Source organism: Strix aluco, chromosome 12 (genome assembly GCF_031877795.1).
Source record: "Strix aluco isolate bStrAlu1 chromosome 12, bStrAlu1.hap1, whole genome shotgun sequence".
In the NCBI taxonomy this organism is placed as follows: Eukaryota; Metazoa; Chordata; class Aves; order Strigiformes; family Strigidae; genus Strix; species Strix aluco.
This window is the reverse complement of record NC_133942.1, coordinates 11,932,748-11,959,046: the sequence shown is the minus strand read 5'-3', so window position 1 is coordinate 11,959,046 and position 26,299 is coordinate 11,932,748. Positions and strand designations below refer to the sequence as shown.

Here is a 26,299-nt window from a genome sequence, read left to right as displayed (position 1 = left end):
GGTACCAAGACTAATTGTTCTCACTTCTCAGCAAAGCAAGACAGGATGTTCTCATGTTACCGAGAGCAGTGGAAAGGGCACACCATTGCTGGCACTGAGAGCTATGGGGTGCTATCAGCAAGAGTAGTTCTGAGAGGCTAAAAAAATTTAAAATCTATTTGTACACTGCTGACAAGCAGAGAAGCAATTAGCAAAGCTAAGGTGTAAAGTTTATCATTGTTACAGGATATTTATCAATCAACATAGCACCATATTTAGGGAATCTGAGCTTGAAGCTACTGGGCATCTTCTCCTCTCAACCAAAAAAAAAAAAAGAAAAGCAGGTAGAGCCCATGAAGTACCATGCACAGTATAACTGCACACCCAGCCACCTGAGTGTCCCCACTGAGGAACTTGAAGTGTTTTACTAGCAATCCCAAGCCACAGGAGGAGAGAGTAATACTGGGGTTATGGGGACCCAAACAGGACAGGCAAATGAAGGCCTTTGGAAAGCACTCTATAATACCCTTTAATCCCAGCAGCTCTTCTGCTGAGATTTTTCTCAACCCAAATGTTCTTCAGAGTGAAATCCTAGCAGCCAGAAAGGAACTCACAAGACTTTTCATGCCAGCAAGAAGAGATGTCTGGTCAATGAGGTACAACTCCCATTTGAGAATGCATTGACCTTTGTAAAAAAAAAAAAAAGACAATACAGGGCCAGGGACACAAGAAATAGTGGTCTTAATATTGCAGTGAAAAAAACCTGTGAGAAGTTAACTTGTTGCTAAAACAGTATTGCCCAGGATCTTCCACCTGAACTGGAAATTGCTCATCTGGAGTCTCTAAACTCTTTTGCCTACATAGCTGCAGAATGGCGACTGCACAAACCAACAGCTTAAATAAAGCACAGACGATCTTTAGCAGCCACCTAACTTACTTCAGAAACACTGGTTGTAAATCAAAGCAGCTCTTAAACCCTTCAGCCTGAAAGCTGACATAAACCTATGAAAGCGAACACAGCTCCTCGTCACTGCTGGGCCAGGCAGATAATCCCCTTAATGAAAAAAATGAACAGACACGTCCTCCTCTAATGCCATTAGCAGGTGACATAAGCACATAAAACCTGAGAGCAAAGAGCTCTGGTAAAACACTGCCATCACCACTTATGGCAAGTGCTCACAAATATATGAATGGTCCTAAAAATTATGTAGACAAAAACAAAAACATCATACTTTTATGGAAACAGTTATAAAACTAAAACTGCAGGTTCTGAAGGCCATTAGATAGAATAATTCTTGTCAAAGAAAAGACCAAGAATTATTAATCTTTGTCACAAGATATTAATTTGTCCATCTTAGGTCTCATGCGCTCTTCCTGCAGAGAAAGACACTCACTGACAAAGGAGGGTTACCTGAGAAACGTATGTGTGTCACATAAGCCAAGCACAGATGAGAAGGGCAGGCTCAGCACATCTATCAGCCCGTGCATTTAATTTTCCTGCTCACTCTACAGAGGTCAGAGTACATTTGCAGTCAAAACATCTGAACAGACACACCCTGCAATTTTATATGGCACAAAATGACAAGCGCTTTTGAAGTAGTTTGATTTATTTAAAAACTGCCCAGACTGACAAAATGAAAGGGTAAGTTACTGAAACTATTTTTTAAATATATCGACCAGGTATAGCTTCCCCCTTCAGTACAGATGCACATCAGCCAGTAGTCATTTATCTTGCAGACTTTTGGCTTATCTGCAGTTGTCTAGAAAAATACTGCACATAGCAGGTTTGAGAAAGGGTTAGCTCAAGGAGGGGGGCAATGGCATTTTATAAGCATATCTTTCTCATTAGGATGTGTCTGTATTCACATACAAATGTTCTGGAGTTTAGAACTGCAGGAGGAAGATGCACTGTTTAGTCTACATAAGGGAAAGACAGACCCAGCTTGACCACAGGGTTCTTGTCTCGCCCAGCAGGTTCCCACCCTCAGCACGTTATGTTGTCACCTCATATACAGCAGTTTCTCCTTCTACAGAAAAGTCACTGAATGCTACAAAGTGGGCAAGGCTTAGTCTAAACAGTGATCAAAAATAACAGTCTTCCTAGGACTGCTCTGGTTTTGCATTGATCAAAATGCTTGTGTCAAGAATTCATGAGACTTGTGCTGTTGCATGGCTTGTTTAAATGTAACTGCAGCCTGTCATTCATCTAGGTAATAGTCTCCAAGCAAACAGGTTAAAGCAAAACAAACAGCAACTATCTAAAACCTCACCATAAACATTCCTGATTTTACCCTATTCTTAAGGCATTTTCCTTCCAACTGCAAGTTAGCATATCCCATCAAGATCAAATTATTGATTATCAAGAAATTATTCAAATCTACTTCTAGCTATGTGACATGTCAAATAGTCCTCTCAAAACCATCCCAAGGGCTCTAAATCTGTGTCAATAGTACATTTCTATCTACAAGGAGTGACATGTACTTAACTGCATAGCCAGTTTCTCTTTTCCACATATCTGGGGTAGGGGAAAAAACCACCAGCATCAACTACAACAGCACCCAAGCTACAGTGGAAGTGTCCAAGAACCGCATACAACTCTTGAAGAATGCAAAGTCTGCTAAAATGAAAAAAAAAAATATTTCCAATCATTTTTAAACATCCTTATGTTTCATTGCCAACATACAACTCAAGTGCACTATATTGATGAGACATCCTCAAATTCTCAGCCCCAAGATACAGATCATTAGTGTCCACTAATAGAAGTGATCAGAACTACTTATGCACCCTGAAAACAAACCGGTGGTTCTGCAGTTGCATTTTAAAACAGTCTGTTAAGTACATTTTAAGGTAACTGGGACTTACACACAAAGAACATTACACCCTTTTACAGCAACGACAGCATCACAGCTTTCGCCACCAAAATAACAGGGAGCCCTGGAAGCCAGAGTCCTGCCGCAGCCCAGCTTTGCCCCCAGGAGTGCCCAGGAGAAAGTATTTCCCCTTTAAATGGGGAGAAAACAGCGGCAAGGTCAGAGTCCAGCTGCCTTTGTCTGCCATTCAAAGCAGCGTATCACACCGGGAGGCAAGCCATTAGTTTGAAATTACAAGCTCTCGGGCAAGGACTGATTGATTTGTGTGCTTCCATTTATTAATAACGAAGCATCAGAAAATATCAGGGGGTGACGAAACACGACATGACTACTACATTCATCGTGCAGGGAAGCAGCCTCAAGCAGGCGTGCACGGAGACAGGAATACGTTACAGTCCGACTCCATCCTGTTCCATCACCATTAAGTAATGAAAACACGGAGACAGTATCAGTCTCTCAGACGCTCTAAGCATTTGCTTGCTAATAAATATTGATATTTAAATACTAACAAAGTACTACATAAGTTGTATCTGAGCAAAAGGTCAGATGAACTTAAACCAGATAACCAAGCAGCCTTATCTGCATCATTACGTCTGCAAATCAGCTAAGGACATTTAACTTACAGGCACTCACTGTACCTCCAATTTTTAAAATATTTTAAATTGCTACATTCCAAAATGATAAAGCATTGATAAATACTCCTTTTTAAGGAGCCTGAAAATTACAATGCATCTGTAAACAGGCTGCACCACAAAGCTTTTGCTGAACCACAAATTGCCCGTCTTGACTAACCTCCTGTTTCTTCAACATCAACCACAAACATCACACAAACAAGCACCTAATTCTATTTAACTAAATGCAAATGAATCACAGAGTTTTCTCCAAGGAACACACACATTAGCACAAGCCTTAATAAAGCTTCCTGCAGCCCAAACATACTCTAAGGAGTAACCACAGTCAGCCTAGGATTTGACATTTGAATATTATAGTGTTGCCGATTCTTGGCTGTGTTGCCTGAAGATGGCATTGCAAAGTCACCTTTGGTGGCCCACAACAGACACGACGGAGGTAGTCAAGAGGGAAGAATAACTTCTCTCCAGCCAACAGCAGCAATGCTGGAAAAATTCTGCTGATAGGTCATAGCATTGTGATCAGCGGGGCTGACAAAACCCATTTTGGCTTTGCACAGCGCAGAGTCGTGACAAAATGCCATGAAAATCTTGTTAGATTACAAACCCATGCGGGCCACCAGCAGCACAAGTGTTTTCTTTTAAGAAGTTCAACACCAAAGTGATCTTGAATCTTCAGTTAAAACTAGGTTACCAAATATCTATTTCTTACTGCATTCCTTCAGCTATTAATGTGCATTCTACAGCACACTGGTGCTACAATTTTTAACAAAGTTATCCTGCTGTACATACAAAGATATAGGGTTGCTGATTAATTAACAAATTCAGACAACAAACAGTATTCTTCCATTCCCTTAATAAAAGCGGTCAGATGAGAACAAGAGGTGGTGCCTCCCCTCTCCGCTGCTGACAGGGCAGTAGTAATTGTTTAATTGTGTACTGGGCCAACCCACAAAGTTCCACTCCTTACCCAGAGGAAAAGTCATCATTTAACCGAACAGGGCAGTCTCCACAGGGAAAAAGTGTTGAAAAAAGCGTTAACACAACCTTAAACAAGTTCAGCTGTCACTGACTACAGAACTTGTCCAGATATCAATTTAATAATCACAGATCATCATACCAGGGCAAGTGCTCAGATGTCTACCTCTGTTTCTTGCACAATGGTTTCCGCTAATTATATACAATGTTCAGTTTCTCTTAATTAAAAAAAGTCCAACATCACTTTCCCCAGAGGAGAAAGGATTGTTAGAAGTTTTCACATCTGCTCCTTCTCATTACATGCAGGTGCTCCAGACAGCACTGCTGGTGTCTGAAGCATGTATCTCACACCAGCTTGGTCTTGGACGTCCTCTCTTTGGATGTAAACAACTCCCGAGCGAGGCAGCCCCACCACTGCTCAGCCAGGCAGCTTCAGCTGTGCTCAAAGCACTACCACGAAGCCCCTGTTTGGCAGTAAGTAGCCATCCTCTGGCAAGCAGTCCAGAAGCCCCCTTCCCTAAATTCCAGAGCTCATCACAAAGGACAGAAAGGTTAAAACCCCACATTAATAACACACCCCAAATTTAACAGGACACCTCCACATCTATTTCTCAAGTGTTAAAGAAATAAGCAGGTAACCTTTCCCCCAGCTGCCCTCAGAGGCCAACAGTTAGAATCTCACCAGTGGAAGTTGATTAGCAAAGATCTGAAACAAAAATAACTTTGTAGAGCAATAAACCAGTCTTTCCCCAGCCATCTGCTCAAGAAAAACCAACCAGTGAGCATTTCATATTTGGTTCTCGTACATACAGCTACAGACAGAATTTCAAACTTTACTGGAAGAGCACACTTCCTAAACACAAGCTACATCACAAACATACACTTACAATATGGGCATATATTACATGTATTTTGGAATCTCAGCAATACCAGCAGCGCATGCTGCTCTGATCACCCCAACAGGATTGACTACATTAACTAAAATCTATCTTGTAGATGTTTGTGAATGAGGCATTGTCTCTGACTGAAAGTGAGGGCCATGCCCCAAAGGCTTCACGCTCCACAGAAGCCGATGTTAAAGTTTCCAGCCTCCACTACTACAAGTGACAAGCATTTGTCTCACTATTCAGAGTACTGAAGTTACTGAACAGGCTGCTCAGATTATTTTCCAAGCACCATCAGCCAGTTGGAGTTGGCAAAACCAGATAATTCCATCTTCAGACACAACATTCTGGATAATTGTGGCATTGATAATAACTATCATTTCTACTTTCTGCTGCTTTTCATGGCTTCCCTCCATTGTGAGACACATAATAAAACCATTTCCAAAAGATCACCATCAGAAGACAGCAGGCACGTACCTATTACCTTAACCTGGAGGAAAATTTTCAGAAGCACGATGAAGGGATTAAGTTTCCCTCCACCCCCCAGGAAATAGCACCGGGTGGGGACAGGAGAGAGAGATGAAGTTTCTCAAACAGGCAACTCTTTTACACTCCTTTCAGGCAGGATCTATAAAGCTCACGCTGGCAGGATTCCCACCCACTTCCCCAGCAGTTACAAACAGAGACCTGGCTTTATACAACCATCCCCCCCCACTTTGGCCTCACTATTAACACCCACCAATGTGGTTGAGTACTTTTTTTTCCCCCCCCCACATAGAAGTTTCTAAGCTGGTGTTTGATCAGCCGGTGGAGTGATCAAGTAACCAAAATATGTAATAAACAGGGGAGATAAGTACATCATGGGTACAAACCCCAGTTTTTAAAGAATCTCACTGAAAGTAATTTCCCTTCATATATTTTAGAATAACTTCAGCTCTTAAAAGCATTAAGACTGCTCAAACTTACTTTGAAAAGAAGGCTTGTTAAGCCTTCACCTATGGAAGTGAAAAATCTCCATGTCTATTCAACACCAAAGATGGATGCTGTTAAGTATTTGTTGAAATTTAATTATCATAGGCTTATTTTGAAATAACAAACAGTTCTTAAGTATAGGACAACTCATGAATAACATTAAGCAGTGCCAGCCTACACATTACAAATTATCATAACAGACTTCTGAATCACTCCTTTGCACAGTGAAGTGTTCAGCACAATGAGGCACTTCCACACAGAGCTGTCATTTTGTCAGATGAGTTCGGTCAGCAGTTTACAAGCCTGAATATCTACATATCTTTCAAATGAACTATTATTTTCAAGTAATAGCTTCAGACCCAAGACAAATGTGCAGGAGTATTTTCAAGATAGCTAATGCCTTAAAAGACGACTGATAAAAGCTGGTGTATCATATTAACCTGCCCTTTTCCGCTACTCCATGTAGCCAGCGGCAAGTTTAGCAAATGAGAGCAGGAAGGCAGCAATAAGCTTAGGAGAGCAACTGCCACAGCAGACTCCCAGGGAAGCATTTACTGCACAGTCACAATTAAAGATGATTTACCACACAAAGTAATCTCCAAACATAGCTCTCTTCAGTTACTAAGACCTCTCTCACCAAAAGTCATCTGAGGAGATGAATGAAGTAAAAATGAAAACCAATAAAGCCAGTTAACATGAGCCTAAATTTTGGAGCTGTAGAGAACAAGACACAGACAACTGCACCACCACAAAGGTACCACATTTCCAGAGGTCGCAACTCCCCCAGGCCCAGTGTTTCCAGACGGGATGATCAGAAATCACAACTGCATAAAGTCACCAGTCACTTTGAAAGCTTTTCGTGCACTTTCTAAGCAAACCCTCCTTCTGTGTACTGGGATAAGGGATCCCATTTTGCCACAGAAGTTACAAGTGTTGAACGAGCTACTGACAATGCCATGCAGACATATCTCAGCAAGACCCAGGGCAGGTTGCCAGTTAGAGCTCAGCACTGGCTCCTAAGGCTCTTGGGCGGGGGGGGGGGGAATAAAAAAGGTGTTAATTTCTGCTGGGGCCAGAAAGCAAACCTGAAGGCAGAGGTAACATGCGTTTGCATGCCTGTTTTCCGAGCTGCAGGTCACCCAGGGCAGCCTGACAAAGAGGCCGGGTGCCAGGCATGGTGCATGTTCTCACCCCACTTTTCCCCAGAGCAGCACTCCAGGTCCTCTCCCTGCTGCGCCCCCTCTCCACGCACAGACCACCCGGGGGCTCGCTGCTGCCCCTGCACTCAAACCCCAGAGCACCCCCACTCCTCCAGCACATCCCCAACTCGCTGGCGCACAGCTCCCCCGAGTGCCAGGGTGCTGCGGCTCCACACCTGCCCCAGAGAGATCCCCCCACCGATCCCAGAGACCACCTTCCCCCCCAGGTTACCCCAGCTCTCCCACGCTCTCTGCCCCCAGCAAAGCCTCAGCTCCCCAGAGAGCCGGGGCCCGCTGTGCCCCCACACAACCCCCGGCCCCTTCTACTCCCCTCACCCCCACGGATCCACAGCCCCGGAGACCCCAGACCCCACCCCTCAGCTTCCCAGCCTTACCCCCAAGCACCCCCCAGCAGCGGCCACTCCTCCCCGGAGCTCCCAAAGCACCGGAGCCCAGCAACCTCTCGCCCCACGCGCCCTCACAGGAGTCCCCGGGCCCTCAGCCCTCTTGGGGAAGTGAGAGGGGGGGGCCTCTCCCTCCCCTCCGCCCCGCGCCCAGTCGGCACGCACCGCGCTGCCCCCGATGACGGCTTCGTGCTTCTTCAGGCGGGACTTGAGGCTCTTCATGGCGCGGCCCCGGGCGGGCGGGCGCGGCACCGGCCCCCCGACGCGCACCCGCCGCCGCCACGGCCGGGACGAGCCGGCCCCCGCCCGCCACGGCACCCCTAGCCCGCCGCCCCGCCCACCCGCCAGTCGCAGCCAATCACCGCCCGCCCGCTGGGCCGCCGCAGCCAATCACCAGGCGGAACGGGAGGAGGGACTTCCTCCTTTTAAAGGCCGCCGGAGCTTTACCCCGTGCGGAGCCGCCCGCCCGCCAGGGGGCGCGCCGCGGGCGGGGCAGGGGCACGCGGCAGGCGGTGCGCCGCTCTGGCGCCAGGGCAGCCCCTCAGGGCCACCACAGAGAGGGCGGCCGGGTGCTGTGGGGCCCGGGAGCCGGCCGGGTCCGCCCCGCCGCCGTCTGTGCCTGTCCCCCCGGGGAGACACCGCCCCCATCCCTCCGGGCTTGCCGGGCTGGGGAGGGAGGACAGAGCTCCCGGGTCTGGTGGCAGGAGGGAGGAGGTAGGAGCTTGGCACGCGCTTGCCAGGAGCGGAAAATGCAAACGGATTGCTGTCCTTGCAAACATCTCCCCTCTTAATAAAGGAGGCATTTATTCGCAAGAGATCTTACAAGCTGAGTAGAGGCAGCATTTAAAACAATGTAATTAACTCCCTGCTTCTGCGTAAGGAATGTCTGAGGTTGGCAGTTTGCTTGTTTTGGTCACAGCTTTGTTCAGCCCGAAGTCTATTTAACATCTCCTTTTCATCACATTACTCACAGCCCTGTCACACACAGTGGCACAGCACTAGGAAGTTTAAGGTCATGCACAGTTTTGAGACTAATTACAACCCATGGATTGTGTTTAAAATTCTAAAACCTTGCTTATTACAGCTGGATTGGAGCTATTCAATCAATATATCTCACTAATATAAGCAGAGCTCGAGGTAAATGTCACTGCTTTTTAATCAGTTCAGGCAAACCATGTATTCAAACACTTAGGTTTCTCTATAGGTGGCCTGTTTAGAGGGAAAGATATCTGGTATCTTTAAACATATACTGTAATTTTGTGCACATCAGAGTCACTGGGAAGTACCAGCATGCCCCGAAATGAAAACCTTCACCAGAGGAGTCCAACCCCCAGCCCAGCCTCATCTAAAAGGGATTAAATCCAGATTTGAACTCTTCGGAGAAATGATGTTCATGCTCTGAATGCCATTTAATGGTTTTGGGGTTCTCCTCCCTAAAGAGCCACAACCTCTCTCCTTTCAGGAGCCACCTCCTTTCCCCCTGTGGACGCCTCCACGCTCCCAAGGCACTGATGGAAACTCCCAAGACCAGCATCTCCTCAGAACAGAAGCTGACACCTCTCAACACCTCTGTCGTTCAGCCAACCAGCACCATGCCGGCTCTCCTCTGAGAGGAGAGTAAGGCCAGTAAGTCCCCTTTGAACCCTGGTTCCCACCACTTCAGCCTGGTATTGCCATCGTGTCACCACCGGCATGGGTAATCTGACCCTGCCTGGCACAAATCAAAGTGACGTGGTGGATAAAATGACAGCAGCAGCTGGAAGCTGGTGAGATCAGGATTCCCCGGTTATTTTCTACCTATGGCAATACAAGCAGTGGTTTCCTTTAGCTGAAGGTACAGAATTGAAAAAGCATATTCCTAGAGCGCACCCAAGCCACAGCACCTCAAAAGGGTGTTTGCGTAAGGATCTGCACAAACCTGAGCCAGCAGTGTTCATGTCCACTCACGAATCCAAGTGCAAAGCGAAGCCCCAGCGCTGGTCTAACGTGGGGCAGATGAACTGGTTTGAGTTGTTCAAATCAGAACCATCATCTGCCGAGTTGTCACAGAAAATAGATAGTTCATTAAAAATGAGTTTTTATTGCCGAAAGTTGCAGTTTTACAACATTATCTGACTTTCAGGACCAAGCTAACAGCAGTAGCTTTCTCCTCATTCCATCAAATTTATGCTGTTTAAAGGAAGCTCCTTCTGAGTCACTCCAGTATGAGGGAAAGCAGAATTTTAAAAATAACTCCTTGCTATCATGTCAGTGCTGAGAAGCTGCACATAGCAGTTCCAAGTGCTCAACCAATTCCAGACCCGTTCCCTGTCCCCAGATAATCACAGGCATACGTGCGTTTGCACCACCCAGCTGGGTCTCTGCTCTTCTGAAGGCTCAGCTGCCACTGCAGCAAGAAGATGGCATCTGCCTTGTGAACCAGTTTCCTGCTGCTGGAGTCTATCGTGGGTGAAGCTTGTCCCAGTCACACCATGCTTCTCACTAGCCAGCTCTGTGCAGGGTAAAGCAATCAGCCAGATCAGCCTGAGCATAGCCTTTCCCTTTTTTCACTCCTGTCAAAGCAGAAAGTTCCCTATCTGAACACCATCTTTCAGCCCTACTGCTGCATGTGTCAGCACAAGAACAAGATGTTTCACGTTAAATTACTCGGGACTGACTTGCACATTTGACTGGCATCCAGGCAGTACAGATTCAGGAGGGAACCCAGCTCATCCTACTGCCTCAGCAGCACACACACCTTTGACTCACCACCCCAAGCCCGGCCGTAGCAGTGCAGTCTGCACAGAGGTCCATGCTCCAGCCCTTCCCCTGACCCGGGTGCCAGAACTATTCCCCGATTCCGGACACATCTACTACAGTCTTTTTCTCCGGACTTCTCCCTTTGCTCTCCAAATTAATTCAAGCTGCTGCTGCTAAGATTCTTGGCATGCAGTTCCCACTACATCACCCCTCTCCACATCCCATCCCCTCTCTGCCTGTTAGCTAGATCTATCCTCGTTTGTTCTGCAGTACGCTCTCACCATCACTCTATTACTGGTTCTTGGCTTCTATCACCTCATTCCCTACTTGTCTGGCTAGACTTTCTCCCAGCTCTCTTGTAAGTGCGACGAGCCAACACAAGCCAATCTGCTATGGCTTGTGTTTGCTCTGCGTGGGCACAAACAGCAGAGCACAACCTGAGGGTGGTTAGATAAGGTCACTTCGCTGCTGACAGAGACCAAATGGAAATCTGCAGCCCTTGCTGGAGATTTGTCCCGCTGCCTCCCCAACTCCATGCAGTTCTTTCTCTGTGACTTTAGCCTTCCAACCGTGGGGTTTTTTTGAAGAATGACTGACACCGTACGTCTCCCTGTGCACCGAGGCAGGATTTGGTGGGTGCCCATTAGGTGCTTCCCCATCAGCAATGCTGCATCCACGGCAGCCGCTGCCCACGCTCCCCGCTGCCACGGGGACTGTCAGAGCACTGCTGAGCGCGCCCGGGCTGCACGCGCTAACACACACTTAGTGCCGTTCCAGTAACCACGGCTAAAATCTGATCTAAGCGAGCAGCTTATGTAGCTCAGAAACTATCACGCTCTGTATCTGCTCAAACATTTCATTTTTGTGACAACCTTCACTTACAGCAGCACAACAAAGGGTATATTTATTCCAACAGTGTTTGTGTGATAAGTACTGAGTTAATGGCACACAAAATTTGCTGGCCAGTGCTCTAACGGGCCTGGGATCTAATTAATCTCTGGCAAGTTCCCTGAAATAGAAGCAGTGTTGGCCTCCACATCTAGCAGTCGAGACAAACTAATTGGAGCCAAGCTGTACAGTGAGATAGGAATAGCTTCACCAGGGTGGAGGTTTTTGCAGAGTTACAGTGCCAAAGTCTGTGTTTCTGCTCTATTAGAAGAGCACCATTTGTGCAATTCTCTCACCCCCAGTCAGAGTTCAAGAAGTATTCGAATCAGAGTCACAAACTAGCACAAAGCCGGGTGGTCGCGCACTCTGCAGAGCGAGGTGGTACCGACTTCTGGAGCTTGTGAGCGGCAGAGACGACCGAGCAGCGGGTTTCCGTACGGACCATGACGCCAGGACCTCGACCTGCGCTCGGTGGCATCTCCCTGCAGCCATGCAGGGAGCTGGCTGGGGAGCACCCTCTGAACAAACCACCAACCTGTCTCCAGTAAGAGTCTCAACAAGCTTTGGTTCTCGGTTATTTTATGTGACAGAAAAGCAGATCAGTCTGAATATGTCACACTTCCCCAGGCATTTGACTTATCAATCGGTTTGTGCCAGGACATAAAAATCAAACCCCAACATGACTGAAAGGGAAACGCACTCCTCGCTTTCTATTTCTACCTGGGTCATTAAATTACCCAGCCACTTCCTGCATCACTTGCTGCCTTCATCATCCGGATAAATCAATCTCCGTGCCAGGCACACACATGGAGGAGGATATAATTTTATCTCCCTTTGCTCTTGAACCCCTGAAGAGTCTCAGTCTTCACTGCAAGGATACAGTGAGGCCTTGTTCTCTCAGGGTGTCCTGCTCCCCGCCGCACGCCCCAGCTCACGGCTGGGTGCAGTGCCCTGGCAGAGGCATGCTTCTCCGGCCAGCACCTGTCTGAGCTGGGTCTTGTGCCCACGCCAGGTGCCTCACAGGAGAAGCCTGTGGTGATGGCCACGCAGAACTGGAGCCCATGCACAGTTGCTGCAGGCCCTGGAGCCTGGCTGTTCTGCCTGACTCCCACTTTCCCCTACAGCCACTTCTCCCCGTCGCCCAGAACCACCAGCCACATGCACACAGACCCGCCCGCATGTCTTGCTGCCACTGTGCTGGGGTCGGGGAGGAGATGTGGCTGCAGGTACAAACAGGCAAGCAGTGGGAAGTCTGTAACAACGCACTGCCAAAGCAATCCAGTGTCCGAGCTTTCATTTTACTCCTTTCACCCCCATTTTGTTCTGCATTCCAAGAAAGGGAGAAGGGAGGAAACATGTTTAGACGGAAACCTTCATGCAGCCAGTGTTTACACACTGTGCTCCTGAACCAGTCAGGCATGATGCCGAGCTTAGGAAAAAACAAAGCGTGTGCCAGCCTCTTAGGAACTGAATTTGACAAAAGCTCGGCTGCCAACTTGGCTGCTCTCGCTTCTTACTAGCGGCAATTTCAGAACAGTGCCTGACAGTCACAGGAAACGCTCTGCCCTGCACATGAAGCACCGTGCCCAGACCAAGCGCGAGACCGTGCCTGCCACGAAGAACTGCCTGTGCGTAACCAACAGGGCAGCAGTGGGAATGGGAGCAGGTGGGGTACAACTTCCCAAAGCCGTACGTCAGGTCAGAAGTGGGTGTAGAAACCAGAGCTGCTGCCTGCGCCAAGAGAGCCAACAGAACAGGCTGTCCTATGTATTCATTACTGATTAAAACACACCCCAGAAGAAGATAACACCCCAAAGGAAGGGAATCTGTTTTGGCAGCAAGAATGTGTAAAGCTCAGGTTGTGGATGGAGACTGAGACAGAACAGCTGCTCAGTTTTTCCCACATACATGCATTTGCAAGAAAGTGGCTCATTTAATTTTCATGCCTGCGTGGGACTCTAGTTCCAGTTGTAAGGGGAAGATTTTGAAATATTGCTAGGGAAGATGTACATGTAAAGGCATCTATCTATCTTGGGTCTCCAGGCCTTGCTGAGCACCTCTGCTGCTGAGAGAAAGCGAATTTGTTTTCGGAGGAGTGAAATTGTGATGAGGCAACAGCACTGAGAGACAGCCAGTAAACCTGAGTTTTTAGCACTGTGGTCTGCAGCATCTGTGTGATAAATTATACTAATTAAGCAGCACATTCCAACAAGTATAAGGGAGCTGAATTTCCACGTGAAGCCGAAGGCAGTGTGTCACATCCAGGCTGCAGTGCTCACCCCAGAAAGCTCGGACTGGACTTGGTAACACACGCTGTGCTCCTACCCGAGGGTGCGAATGCTGCAGAGCCAGGATTAGAAACAGAAGTGGGTGCAGGAGACATACCAAAAACTTCTCTCATTCACACATGCACCAGGAGATTGTCGCCATTAGATTCTGGTTCTCTGCACCGCAAACAAAAGTGGGGTTTTCTGCTGTAGTAGGCAGGAGCTCCAGTCAGATAATGCAGCTCCTAAACACAGGAGCTTCTGCCCAGGAGCCTCGGGGTGCGACGGTGCCCTGGGCAGATCTGCAGAGTGAAACAGCAAACACTCTGCAAACTGGGAGCCCGGTGTAGCCCCGCAAGGTCCAGTGGCTTAGCAAAGCAGTTCGGGAATGGCTGCAGAGGCAGAACACATGAAACAAGCATCTGGAAATGTGGAGATCCTGAGCTCATCCTGTAAGCACTCCCTGAGAAGCAGCTCACCCGTGGGCTGGCTTACAGCAGCAAGCTGACGGGGAACCGCAGGGGCTCTTTCGTTTGGGAGGGCTCTTAAACTGCCCTGCAGCCACGGCTGCCCCGCTCAGAGCAGAGGCAGAGGGAGCCTCAGTAACCTCCGCGCCTGCACCGGTGTTTCTGGGGCTGTACCGGGTGACACAGCCATGGCAGGGCAAAGCCCCGTCCCCCACGGACTGATTCGGTCCCAGAGGTAAAGCCTTATCACAAATGTGGTAAATGGGAGGGCAGACAAGTAGAAGGGATAAAGAGAAGTGATAAGGAGCCTAAAGGAATGTAAAGATCAAAAGGAACTTAACCAGACCTGAATGCCTTCGTGGGCTTGATAGAGCAGGCTAGCCATGCTCCGGTTTGAGGACTGATTCATTTGCAGTGAAAGTGTGAGAAAAATGTGTCTCTGGGAATGTGCAGCATGTAAATCCATCCCAACACTCACAGAGCTGCAGACACGTCTTCAGAGAGACGATGCTCTGTCTATGAGGAGCCAGGCCAGTTCAGAGGAAAACGCCTCAAATAGCCGTTTGGCCTTAGCACATCTTTCTCCATCCTCACTGGGGCAATTTTGCTGGCTGGCTACGCTGGAAACCAGAGCTCCTAGGCAACACCGGCCGCAGTTTCCAAAATGTTAGTGGTGGAGTCAGTAGCAAAGGGAAAGCTCTTCCTAAGCTTCTTATCCTTGAGCGTGTGAAGTCTGGGGTTGGACCATCAACAGCTCAGAGCCTTGTTTAAGTTCAAATGGATAAACAGTGAAACCAGAGCCCCTTGACCTTCAGCAGCTCCCTCATGCTGTGTCTCCTCTTAGGAACTCCTGTCAGCACGGGAGAGATCCTTGATTCATTTTTAGATCGATGAGGAGCAAAGCAAGCAGGGTCCCAGGTTAGCAACCATCCAGGCATGGATTTGCAATGTAATAATAGCAAGCGCAGCGACTCCTGTGATAATGCTAAATGGCAGTGTCTCCTGAAGCCAGAGAAACACAACCCAGCTCTCCAAGCCTCGCAGAATAGCTTCATTATCTTTGCTATACTTTGCTCTCCATCTGGTCTGAGCTGCGGGAAACCAGTGGGGTTTGAAATCCCGCCTGCTGCTGAGAGCAGCTGAACCTGCAGCAGCAAACTGGGGGGCAGCCTGGGGCTCGCCGGAGGAGCGAGAAGGGAGCTGCAGTGGAGGAGCGGGGGGGAGGCGGCTGGGGGATGCACAAACCCCCGTGGTGACGCAGGGGGAACGGGAGAGCCTGGGGTGACACGCAAGGCTGGCACTCAGCTGTCAGCTCGCACTGGCACTGCCCAGGTCCTGCACCCGCCGCTTTCATGAACAACATAAATCAATCTCCCGCCTGCGTTTACTGCTCCCCCTTGGCTGCTGGCCGGTGGTCAACAGGGTGTGAATTTCCTGTGAATGAGATTTGGTTCTGGAAAGGAGCTTTGGCTCACGCTAGGCAGCAATCTGTACGCAAATCCGGGAGCTGATCTAGCTGTAGAGCAGAGGCCTCAGCCCTTGGAGCAGTCCTGGAAGAAGGCAGCTGGCACGCTGTGTCCTAATTCCTGTGCCTCCCTGAGCATGCTGGACAAAGCCAGCAGGCAGCGAGAGGCTGCCTGAAATACCTGCCCGTTCAGTTCAGCAGCCGTGTAACGCGAGCCGCTCTCTGTGCCGCAGCGCTGGAGAGCTATTCAAGGACGGATTCATTCCAAGTCTTGTCATTTCAAAAGAGGAGAAAAAAAACCACCCATGGGTCAAAGCATCCAAACCGCCCCAGAACTGCTCTGAGAAGAGTCCTTTCCTCTGCCCCTTTCACATGCCTCTGCATGTGTCAAGCTCCGGGGCACACTCAAAGCAGACACCAGACAGTGTCTGACAGCCAAGAGCTCCTCCAGCACGGCCGGGATGGCGCGTGTCCCCCCACGAGAGCACGTGCGCCTCCGAGCCCCCCACACCGGCTGCTCGCCTACTCTCCAAGAGTTCGCTTTCCTGGCCACAGGAGCAACTTCTGCTCCCAGATCTGGTGCCTAAAGTCAGGGCTTATTTTAGCTGCTGAGACTCCAGCCCTGTGTCAGTCTTCATCTCGCTTGGATTTTGTGGTTTGAACATACTTGTTTGCTCAGTTACTAGAGTGAGCAACCTGCGTTGTAACTCCACAGATAAAATAACCTCTGTCCTGCTAACAGGGCAGCTTCCACTTTCAAATTCCTCCTTGCATATGACCTGGGAGACATTCCAGAGCGGCCTCTGCAGCCAGAGCCTCTTAAACAGTGAGCTGCACAGCATCGAGCACCCTGTGTGCAATGGCACGGCTGCGGTCCCGCTCCACCCCCCGGCGGGGCCCAGCCAGCCTTGCCCGGCCTGTGGGAGTGGGGGTAGAAGCGCAGGTAACTCCATTTCCATTCCAGTTTTGCTGAGGTGGGGTGAACTCTGCCGTAAGGATTCCCCCACGTCATATTCCCCTCCACAGCAGGCAGCTCCCTGGCCGCATCCTCCCAGCATTTCCACCTCGAATGGAAACAGGAGGAGCCTGAGTTACTTCAGCAATATTAACCACAAAGGCTCAGTAAACGAGGGGCAGGATAACGCAAGCAGCGAAAAGCACTGAAACTATGGACTGAACAGTCTAATACAAAATAATATTAAGTGTTAAAAGCTGAGGAGATCACGTTCGGGCGCAGAGCCTTTCCTTCTGCAAACCCGCACAGCAAGGCAACCCCTCCGGCGCAACGTGTTTTCCGGTGAGATCGGCAGGTCCGTACAGATGTGCTGTACTCGCGCAGATCTCTCCAAGATCCGTGTCCTGGTTTGCACATCCAGGCCTGGAGAAAAACCCAAGTGTACTTTGAGAGCCCCATTCGCCATCCGGGCCGACCGCGTCTCACGCAGACCCACTCAGTCGCCGGCCTCTGCGTGACACAGGTCCCTGGCACGCTGAATCCTGCCGAGCAGGCGCTAGCCAGGGGTGTTTATGTTAACGCTAATTATCTGCCGCTTTAATGTGTCCTCAACAGAGTGTTCCAGTCTGCCTGCACACACCACTGCGTCGACCTACAGCTGCTGTATATTTTGACATTTTTGTTGTTCATGCTGAGGAGGGAAAGAAAATTACTTCTACTTTAAATAAAAGCTTAAATCCTGGAGCACAAGACCCAAACACGGGGGAAGAGAGCCTGTTGCCAAGCCACCCTAAGCCGAGCATTCTCCTCCTCTGTATTTAGCATTCCTGTTAATGGAATTTGGACTGCAGCTAATGCTGATTAACGTTTCCACGTTAGTTATTTCACATAATCTTTTCTCCAGCTGTGGCAGAGACTAGAAACACGCCGTTTATGCTTGTTCAGTCGCTGGTGAAGCGTGCTTCCCTCGCTCTTGCCAGCCACTGCGAAGAAAAGGCTGCTATGTTTAACCAATCCTAATATGGATCGATTCCTAAAGGCGGGAACGGGGTTCTTGCCCTATAAACCTCCGCCTGGATAACAAGATTTTGACTGCAGGCTAATCCTGGGGTGGGAAATCGGCGGTAGGCGATTGGCATGAAGCACAGGAGGCAGAAGTGTGGGCACGAACCAGCGCTGCACTTTTTAGTGATGGAGCACTGGTAACCGCCAGCCCAGAAATAATACAGCTAATTTTACACCTGCACTCATTCTTCCCTGTTGGGAATTCGGTGCAGATATACCGCAGCCTAAAATTAGAACAGGTTACAGACATGATCTTTAACATGTTAAAAGTAGAAACACGCCAGTGGATGCGATGTCCTCGCCCCGTTGCGAGGGTCGGCAGGGACATACCAGCCACTGCTCAGGGCACCTTCAGCGCTGGGTGACACAGCGTGGGCAGTGTGGCACAAACATGGCACTCACCAGGACCGCGCACCCAGCGCGGCGCTGCCTCGGGGCTCTGCTGTGACCCCCCCTGTGAGGGCCAGGAGGTGTTGGGGGGTCACAGGAAGCATCCAGAGGAGGGGCTTGGAATGCCAACCAGCGAAACTTTGTCACCTCTGTCAAATGGCAGCTCTGGCAAGAAAACTTGCCATGCTCCCTGCCTCAGCTCCGCCTGGCCCCGTCCCTCCTGTCGCCTTCACCGCTGCTGGCAGCACCGCAGTGAGATGCAGGGAGCCGAGCGTGGCTGAGCAGAAGTGAGAGGGTCCCCGAGCCCACTGCCAGCAGCTCCCCGTGACTGCAGAAGGCAGCTGCCAGGTCTTTGTCCTGCCACCAGTTCTCCTTCCAGCCCCGGCCTGCTCGACCTCCTCTTACCTCCCCCTGCCTCAGTTTCCCCAGCTTCTGTGGCAGGACTGATTTCATCCCAGGGCTGGCTCAGGCACCAGCTTGGGGTTATTCTGGGGTAGATGGGTTTTCCCTCATGTAAAAAAAAAAATCCAAAATGCTTTGTGACACACCAGTTCTTCATCAAAATTAATTTTTATGTATCATTAATTCTCCCAGGATGAAAAAAAATTAACACAAGCATGTGTAACTGCATCTGTTTGCAAGATATTATTCGGGCATCAGAGGTACCTCTGCTGTATGAAGATGAGAAGAGCGATTTCTGGAAAGCAGAGGGTCCCTCACAAGCAGTGAGGAAGAGACATTCCTTGAGCTCTGTGGACCCTTACACCCACCGCGGATCTCAGCTTTATGGCAAGACCAGCATTTAATTCATCTCGACGTGCGGGCAGGTGAGGTTACGGCTGCCGCACAGGTTCAGCTGGGGCAAAGACACACATCAGAGCAAATTACGGGGAAGAGCTTCTGATGTGAAACTCCCGTGAGAAAGAACGAACAGGAGAAACTACTCCCCAGCCGCTCCCAAGGGCTAATTGCTGAGAGCGATGGACCAAGAAGCGTGCCAGGAAGGCTCAGGCAAGTCATTCTCCCTCCTGGGGAGGAGGAGCATCACCTTCACCCACAGCCGAGTTCAGGCAGAGGCCCGGAGGTTCGCACGGGTCAGGGCTCCCAAGTGGCCGCCCCATCGTGCTGGTTTGGGCGCGTGGAGATTCCAGCCCTGGGCTGGGCTGGCAGCAGGACTGGGACATCAGGACTGGCAGGGGCTGCCAGCAGCAGGCAGGGGCTCAGGCAGCCCTGGCATTCCCCACTCCTGGGGCTCCCAGGGGTCACACACTGTCACCAAGGGGCTTAAGGCAATCCAGGGAGTGACCAAATCCCTTGAAAATCAGCACGGCCCAGGCCCTGCCGTGCGGTTCTCCTCTTCTGTCCCCGTGTCCCTCGGATGTCAACGGGCATCGGAGCAGCAGCGCTGGGCAGCCAGCAGCAGCAGGAACCTGCCCTGCGGACCTGCGAGCAAAGGGCCAACCAGCCCATAACCCCCGAGCACCTTTGTGGTCTGAGGGAGCTGGAGGTGACGGGGAGCAGAGCTGGGAGAGCGCACAGATCTCCCAGGTCCCCACCTGGGGCAACCTGCCCTTCCCTGCAGTTTAAAGAAATAGGGATGAGAGAGAGAAGGAGAAAGAGACAGGAGATGCACCTGCCTTCTGTCCAGGTGAAAGGGGAATGTGGATTCCCTTTGTCCTCCAGAGCACCTTCAGGAGAGGACAAAAGGAAATCCCCTTGCTGCTGTTAGCTCTTAAAAAAAAATTTCCCTTTTTGTCTTTTTCATAAATCTGTGCATCAGGTGTGCAGGGCAGCAGCTGTGGTTCCTGCAGGGCTCACTCTGGGGCCTGACTCTGCCTCTGACTTCAGAGCAGTTTCCAGGCACCAGCACCCAGCGCTCACCGTGGTGGCAGGGCCAGAGAGAAGAAAACCCTCGGCTGCAGCCAGTCCTGTCGGCGGGGCTGGGCTGGGCTGGGCTCTGCGGGAAGCAGTGCTTCACTCCTCCGCTTATTTGTTGTTGGAGCCTCAAGAAATTAGGGAGTGGGGTTATTTTTGCAAGCTGTAACCACGCGGGAAGGAACTCGAGAGCCCCCTTCTGAAGTCTGCAGAGGTATTTTGAAATCAGGTTTTTTAAAAGGTAAACCAAGACTGACCAACTGCGGATTTTTCTTGAGCTGTCTGCAGGGAAGGGAATGGGATGGAAATCACTAATTACCTTCCTCTGATTAAGACTGAGCCCTCCCAGCCACGCCTGCAGCAGCTGCCCCATGGCACGTGTCCCCTCACCACTGCCGGCAGAGCTGCCCAGTGGGACCCGCACTGGGACCAGTCGGCAGCACTGTCAGCAGGAGCCCTGGGCCAGTGGGAACCCCGAGCCATTTCAGGCCTGACTTGGGGCACATCTACCCTCGCCCTGACAGAGCCAGCGTTGGGGTGGCCGCAGGGTGGCCGCAGGGACGATGCTCAGCCCGTTTCCAAGGAGAGCTCAGCAATGAGGAGAAGAGATGAGAGAGGGGTGGGAGCTTCGTTAGCCCGACTCAGAGAGCTAGGCCCCTGGATGATAAATCCCCCTTGTTTGCACAGAAAGGAGATACCACATTTCCACTCTCCACCCAATTAAAAAAAACAAAAGCAGCGATTGCAGCAACAGCAGCGTCCGGCTGATAACGCTCTGCAGCTCTGCAGGAGCCAGTGCACAGCCGGATGCCTTGGGCTGGTCTCCACCACACCAAAACCACTTTTGGGGTGCACCCAAGGGTTGTTGCAGGGCCGGGAGCCAACATGGATGTGTCGTGCTGGCTCCCAGGCCCCAAGTCCCGGGTTCAGGTGTGCCTGTGCCTTGCCAGAGACCCGTAGAGCCCCATCTGCTGTGCCGGGGACCTGGCAAAGCCACCACGGGGCCAACACGTGAGGAAACGGCAGCGAGAGGACAGCAGGCGGGAACGGGGCCGCGTTTCACCCCCAGCACCGGCTCGGCGCTCCAGATGAGCAGGAGTCATGATCGTCAGTGTGCTGCACCACGAGAGGCCGCAGCCCCAACGGCAATGGTGACAACACCCAGCAAACACAACAACAAATGCAACAACAGCAGGCAGCAGCTTTGCTAGAACCATCCCACGTTAGGGACCAGCTGTTTTTTTGCTCCCAGAGCAACACCCCAGCAGCACCTCTGGTCCCCTCACCCCCCTGCACCCCAGCCACCAGCTGCCCTTCCCCAGGCCACGTCCTCGCCAGCCTGGGCGCCGTCTGATGCCCTTCTAGGGTGTTCAGCCAGCGGCACAAACCCTCTGGGATGCTGTGGAGAGGTTTTACAGCCTCCCCCCGCACTTCCCCAGCCACACCTCAATGTCCCCGACCCACTGAGGGCTCTGACGTGGGGGACAGGCAGCTCTGGGCGCTCAGGGTAACGCCAGCCCCTGGTTTTATGTCAGCACCTCTCCAGCCCCGAGGAGACCCGTAGGGCACCTGCCTAACCCTGCCCACGGCCCCCAGCTCTCCCAGACATGTGTCCAGGCAGGAGCAGAACAGGATGGCGCAGGCAGAGACCCAAAGCCACGGCTGCCCAAGGCGTCACTCCCAGCAAACCCTACGCTGGCTGGAAGAAGGGCTGGTCCTGTGCCATTACCCCGCTGCCCCCCAAGCCAGCAGCCCTCCTGGGGCCTGCACACAGCCCCCTGGGGACACTGGGGGGGGGTCACCGCAGGAGGCTGGGAGTGGCTGAGCCCGCTGGGGCAAGGGGGAGAACTGCGGGCTGCTGGGCTGGGGGCCAAAGCAAGGAACCAATGCCGTGATGCTGGTAAGTGGATCCAGCACCCAAAATCCAGGTGGAAAATGGTCCATGGCAGAGCGTGGGGGGCAGCTGCCAGGAGATGGCTGCGAGGTTCAAACCACAGCGTGCCTGACCCAAACCAGCTCCCTGCCCAGACAAAAGCTTTAGGCAGGCACAAGGCAAACAGCCTTTAAGGAAAGGTATGCACAGGCATGTCCAGGCAGCCGGCACAGGCTCTGCCTGGGCGCTGAAGGCCTCAGGGGAGGTGGTGCAGGGCTCCGGGCTGCACCCGAGAGCTCCTGTGCTCTGGAGTTAAAACAAGGATGAGCTTTTACTTCCCCAAGGACAACCGGAGGCTGCACAGAGGGAAAACATCTCAGCTTCTGCACTGGTCCAGCACCACTGGGGTTCCCACCCGCGGGGCCAAGCGCCTCCAGGCCTGGCACTGCTCTTGGAGCCTCATCTGTCTGTGCGACTGCAGCGGCAACGTCCCACGCTGTGAAATGGCAGCTGGGAGGGTTGGAAAGGCCAAGGCCTGCAGTAGTTCCGCCCTCCTGGGCCTTCGCTAGGAGGATGAGGAGTTCCTAACAAGACTTTTGTAGGGAGTGGGGGAATTGCTCGGCGCTAGCAGAGGCCTGGGAGCAGTTAAAAAAAAAAAAACCTGTTCTGAGGGGGCTGGTAGCCACATGTGGGCATTTTGAAAAAGAATAAATTTGGGGTAAAACTACTTTGGGCCTAACAGTCTCCAAATTTAAAAAACAAATGCAAAGAACCCACCCAAAACTTCCTAAAACATTGGTGTCCCCTCTGCTCCCTGAGGACACGCTTTCCTGCAGTCAGGGTCCTGGGGATGGGAGGGAGGGAAGGAGTAGGGCAGAGAAAAAAAGTGAGAAGAAAACCAATGAAGAACCAAAAATTGCACGGCCCTGTATTTAATTTGTGGAATTTGTCCAAATGCACCATTTGTTTTTCACAAAATTTCTCACATTCTCCACAGAATCCCAATCAGCCCTGGGAATCAGTGTGATTTCTCAGCCACTCTGCTCTTAAAAGTGCTCCCGGTGGGAGCGGGGTGTCGCGTCCCCGGAGCGCGTGGGCCCTGGCCAGGCAGTGACACTTTCCCAGCGCAGCCTTTGCTGCCTGTTCCCAAAGGAAGGCGCCGGGGCGAGGAGGGCTGGTCTTGGCTGCCGCGCCACGACGCGCTGTCACCCCGGCTTTGATCTCTGCTGGCACTGGGAGATGTGAAGGAGGAAGGGTGCGTGCAGGTTTTTTCTTCTTCCAGCTCCATTAGCTGACCTAACGAAGTAACATCCCTCGGCAGTCCTTTCCAGGATGATTGAGTTGCTCCTGAAAGGCTGCTTTAAAGAATAAACTAATTAGCAAGCAGCCTTTGTTTCTGGATTTAGCAACCCTTCAGAGCTAATTAAAGGTGAGGAGCAGCGTCGGAGCAGAGCACCACACACGAGCATGGCTGTGCTGGGTGCTCCTCGCCCTCCCGCCAAGGCTGGCTGCCGCAGGGCTCCTGCCCTCCCCTTGCTCGTGTGGCCAGCGGGTCCTGCCCCATCCCCGACGCACCCAGGGGCTGGTGGCACTCGGGGGTGATGCGAAGCCCTCGGAGCACTCGCCACAGCGGTTCTGCATGCATTGGGCATCCCTCCTCTCACACGTGGCCAGAGGCTGATGCGGTCAGGGGGACATTTTTAAGAGCATGGACACACCTGCAACACAAGTCCTGCCCTCCCAGTCTCACGGCGTGAAAAATGAGAAGAAACACTGCGATTTTTGCACAGAAATAAGCAGGGCCCAGGCACAGCCACGGAGGAGCCAGGCCTTCCTGCACCTGGGAGCGCAGCGGCGGCCCACGTCTCCAAGAAGCGCCAGCATGGGCTGAGATTTCTCCGAGAGAAGTATGCCCGTGAAAAGCCCATCCTCCTGCAGCCCCAGAGGTGGGGGACAGCCCCTGGACCTGCTGGGGGCTTCTGCTCGGCCTCAGCCAGAGGAGGGGGCAGAGAAAAGCACCCAACCGTTCCTCCGCTGTGCCTTGTCTTCCTCCTGTGCTTGATGCTAATCTTCCTTTCAAGAGGTTGACCTTGGCTAAGGGACTGGGGGTTCCTCTGTGGCTCCTGAGGGTGTCCCCAAGGCCCCCCTGCCCCTTCCCCAGCTGTGGGTGAGCCCCCACAGACATCCTGAGGCCCTGGGCAGTCACTCCAGCCTTTTCCCTTCTCCCTCCTGGCCCACAGACCAGTCTCCCTCCTTTACAGGGATAGTTAACAGCAGCAGGGAGGTTTGTGGGACAATTCACAAACCAGCTCGGAGAGGAGCAGCAGCCCGTGGCTGCAGCTTTGGGCACGGTAGGCTCCAGCTTTACTGAGAGGGGAGGAAAACCAGGCGCTCAAGGGGGACAGCGTGTTCCTCGGAGTGTCTGATCCCCAGATACACCATGTCTCCAGGCCCCAGGAGCTGGTGTCAGATGCCAATGGGCAAAGAGAAAGGGGATGCCATGGAGCTCGAAACCGAACGGTGCCACCCAGCAGCAGCCACAGGAGGATCCTCAAGGGGAGAACACGGTTTCTGGCAGCCCTGGGCAGCCCCTGCTCCCTCCCAGCCCCAGCACAGCTGCAGAAATCCGATTTACTGGGAGAGAAGCCGATTACAAGTCCCTGAGGCCCAGGCAGGTGGCGCAGGCAGAGCCTGTGGTGGGGCTGGGAGGCTCCAGAGCCAGGGGCACAGGGCGGGGCACAGGTGAACATGCTCCACAAGGCCTCTCCGCATTCCTCCACTGTTCAACTCGCTAATTCCACTTTGTGTTACTAATTAAGAGGAGCAAGCAGGGCAAATCTTTGGCGTAATCCCCGCGTGGCATTAGAGCATGTGTAGAGCCCGGCGAGCGCCTGCAAAAGCTGATTGCGGTGAATAGGAGCCACGCAGAGACTTAATGAACTTTGTCTCCAGCCCCCTGGGGGTTCCTATTAGCCCTTTACTCCCTGGCATAAGCTCCTTCTCTCTCACATGGACACGCAGGACAGCAGGAAGGTGTTTCTGGGGGCAAGTGCTCACCTGTAAGGTGGCCACGGCTGAGCTGGGCCCGAGCAGCCAGGAGCTACTCTGCGACCTCCTCTCCTCCCCATCCCGGGGGGTCGGAGCAGCAGCCGGGGCAGCCGAGCTCGTGGCAGGGCCTCACCCCAGGGATGGAGGAGCTTCAGGATCTCATTTGACACAACGTTGCTGCTCAGGATGGATCCTTCTCTCAGCATGTCCCCTGCACCACACAGCTCAGTGTCAGTGGGGAAGGTGCTGAGGGTGCCTCGATCCCACTGTCCATGTCCCCAAAGACGTTAAACAGCGCCAGGCCCAACCCCGGTCACTGGTCACTGCTCTCCACCCAGACATCGAGTTGCTGACCACAACTCTGAGTGTGACCTCCCAGCCAGTTCCTGACCCACCGAGTGGTCCCCTCTGTCAAACCCATCTCCAATGTAGAGACAAGGCTGTCGCAGGGTGATGGTTTAACTCTTTGCTATCCGCAGATGAAGTCACTTAGAGGGAACTCCAGATCCTGTCCCACAACACAGAACCAGGGGAAGGCAGCATTTGCCAGGCAGAGCGAGCCTGATGCACTGAGCTCGGCCGAGCTGACTGCCCTTCTCAGTGGGCTGGGGAATGAGCTTCCAAGGGAGGAAGCATGTGGGCACAGAGTTTACAAACAGACAGGAGTTACTAAAAAAATTGACCCACATGAGCTGTCACAGACAAGTTTCTTAACAGGCCTGAGGGCAGAGGGAGACGCAGACAGAAGAGCTGAACAGGAGATGGCTCCCAGACAAATTTCACTGAGGGGGCTGGAATAGTGAGTTCCTGCTTCCTGATGCCCAGGCGCAGACAAGCTGCCTTGGGGAACACACCGGGAAGAGAAAAAGCCAGACAGGACATACTTACACAATAGCATAAGCCATGTCCTGCGCAGCTCAGAGCTAATGCCATTGGTGACCTGCCCAGAAAAAGCATGTAAGCTTGCAGGGAACTTGCAACATGAAGAAGCAAGATAAGCTTTCCACGCCTGATACTGAAAGGGCAAAGCCAAGCCCGACACAAATCTGCCCATAAAATAATACACAGGAGGCACCTCGCAGTGTCAGACCTTTCCCAGCAACATTAGTTCATGTTTCCTTTACAGCCATTTCTTTACCACCTGCTCCAGCTTTTGCCCCAGCCCTTCTTGCAGTGCTACTGAGACAAGAATCAGGAGCACGAGGAATTACAACAGCTTCCAGGAAGCCACCAAAACCAGCAACCTGAGCAGCCCAACCCCCAGCACACCTCACCTGCCCTCCAGTCCACCATTTCAGGTGCTATGATACATGTAAAACTGCATTAAAATGGCAGAGTGATTGACAGAAGCC

General features: G+C 51.8%; 1 protein-coding gene across 1 annotated transcript in view; it reads right to left on the bottom strand.

Annotated features, from left to right (window-relative positions):
• The window catches only part of UACA (uveal autoantigen with coiled-coil domains and ankyrin repeats), a 33,702-nt gene extending 25,485 nt beyond the window's left edge, over positions 1 to 8,217 (bottom strand). Inside the window, exon 1 of the mRNA XM_074837405.1 lies at positions 8,081 to 8,217. Within this exon, the coding sequence (XP_074693506.1) occupies positions 8,081 to 8,137 (57 nt within the window). The 5' untranslated portion in view covers positions 8,138 to 8,217. The remainder of the gene's footprint in view (positions 1 to 8,080) is intronic.
• Positions 8,218 to 26,299: the final 18,082 nt, after the last annotated feature.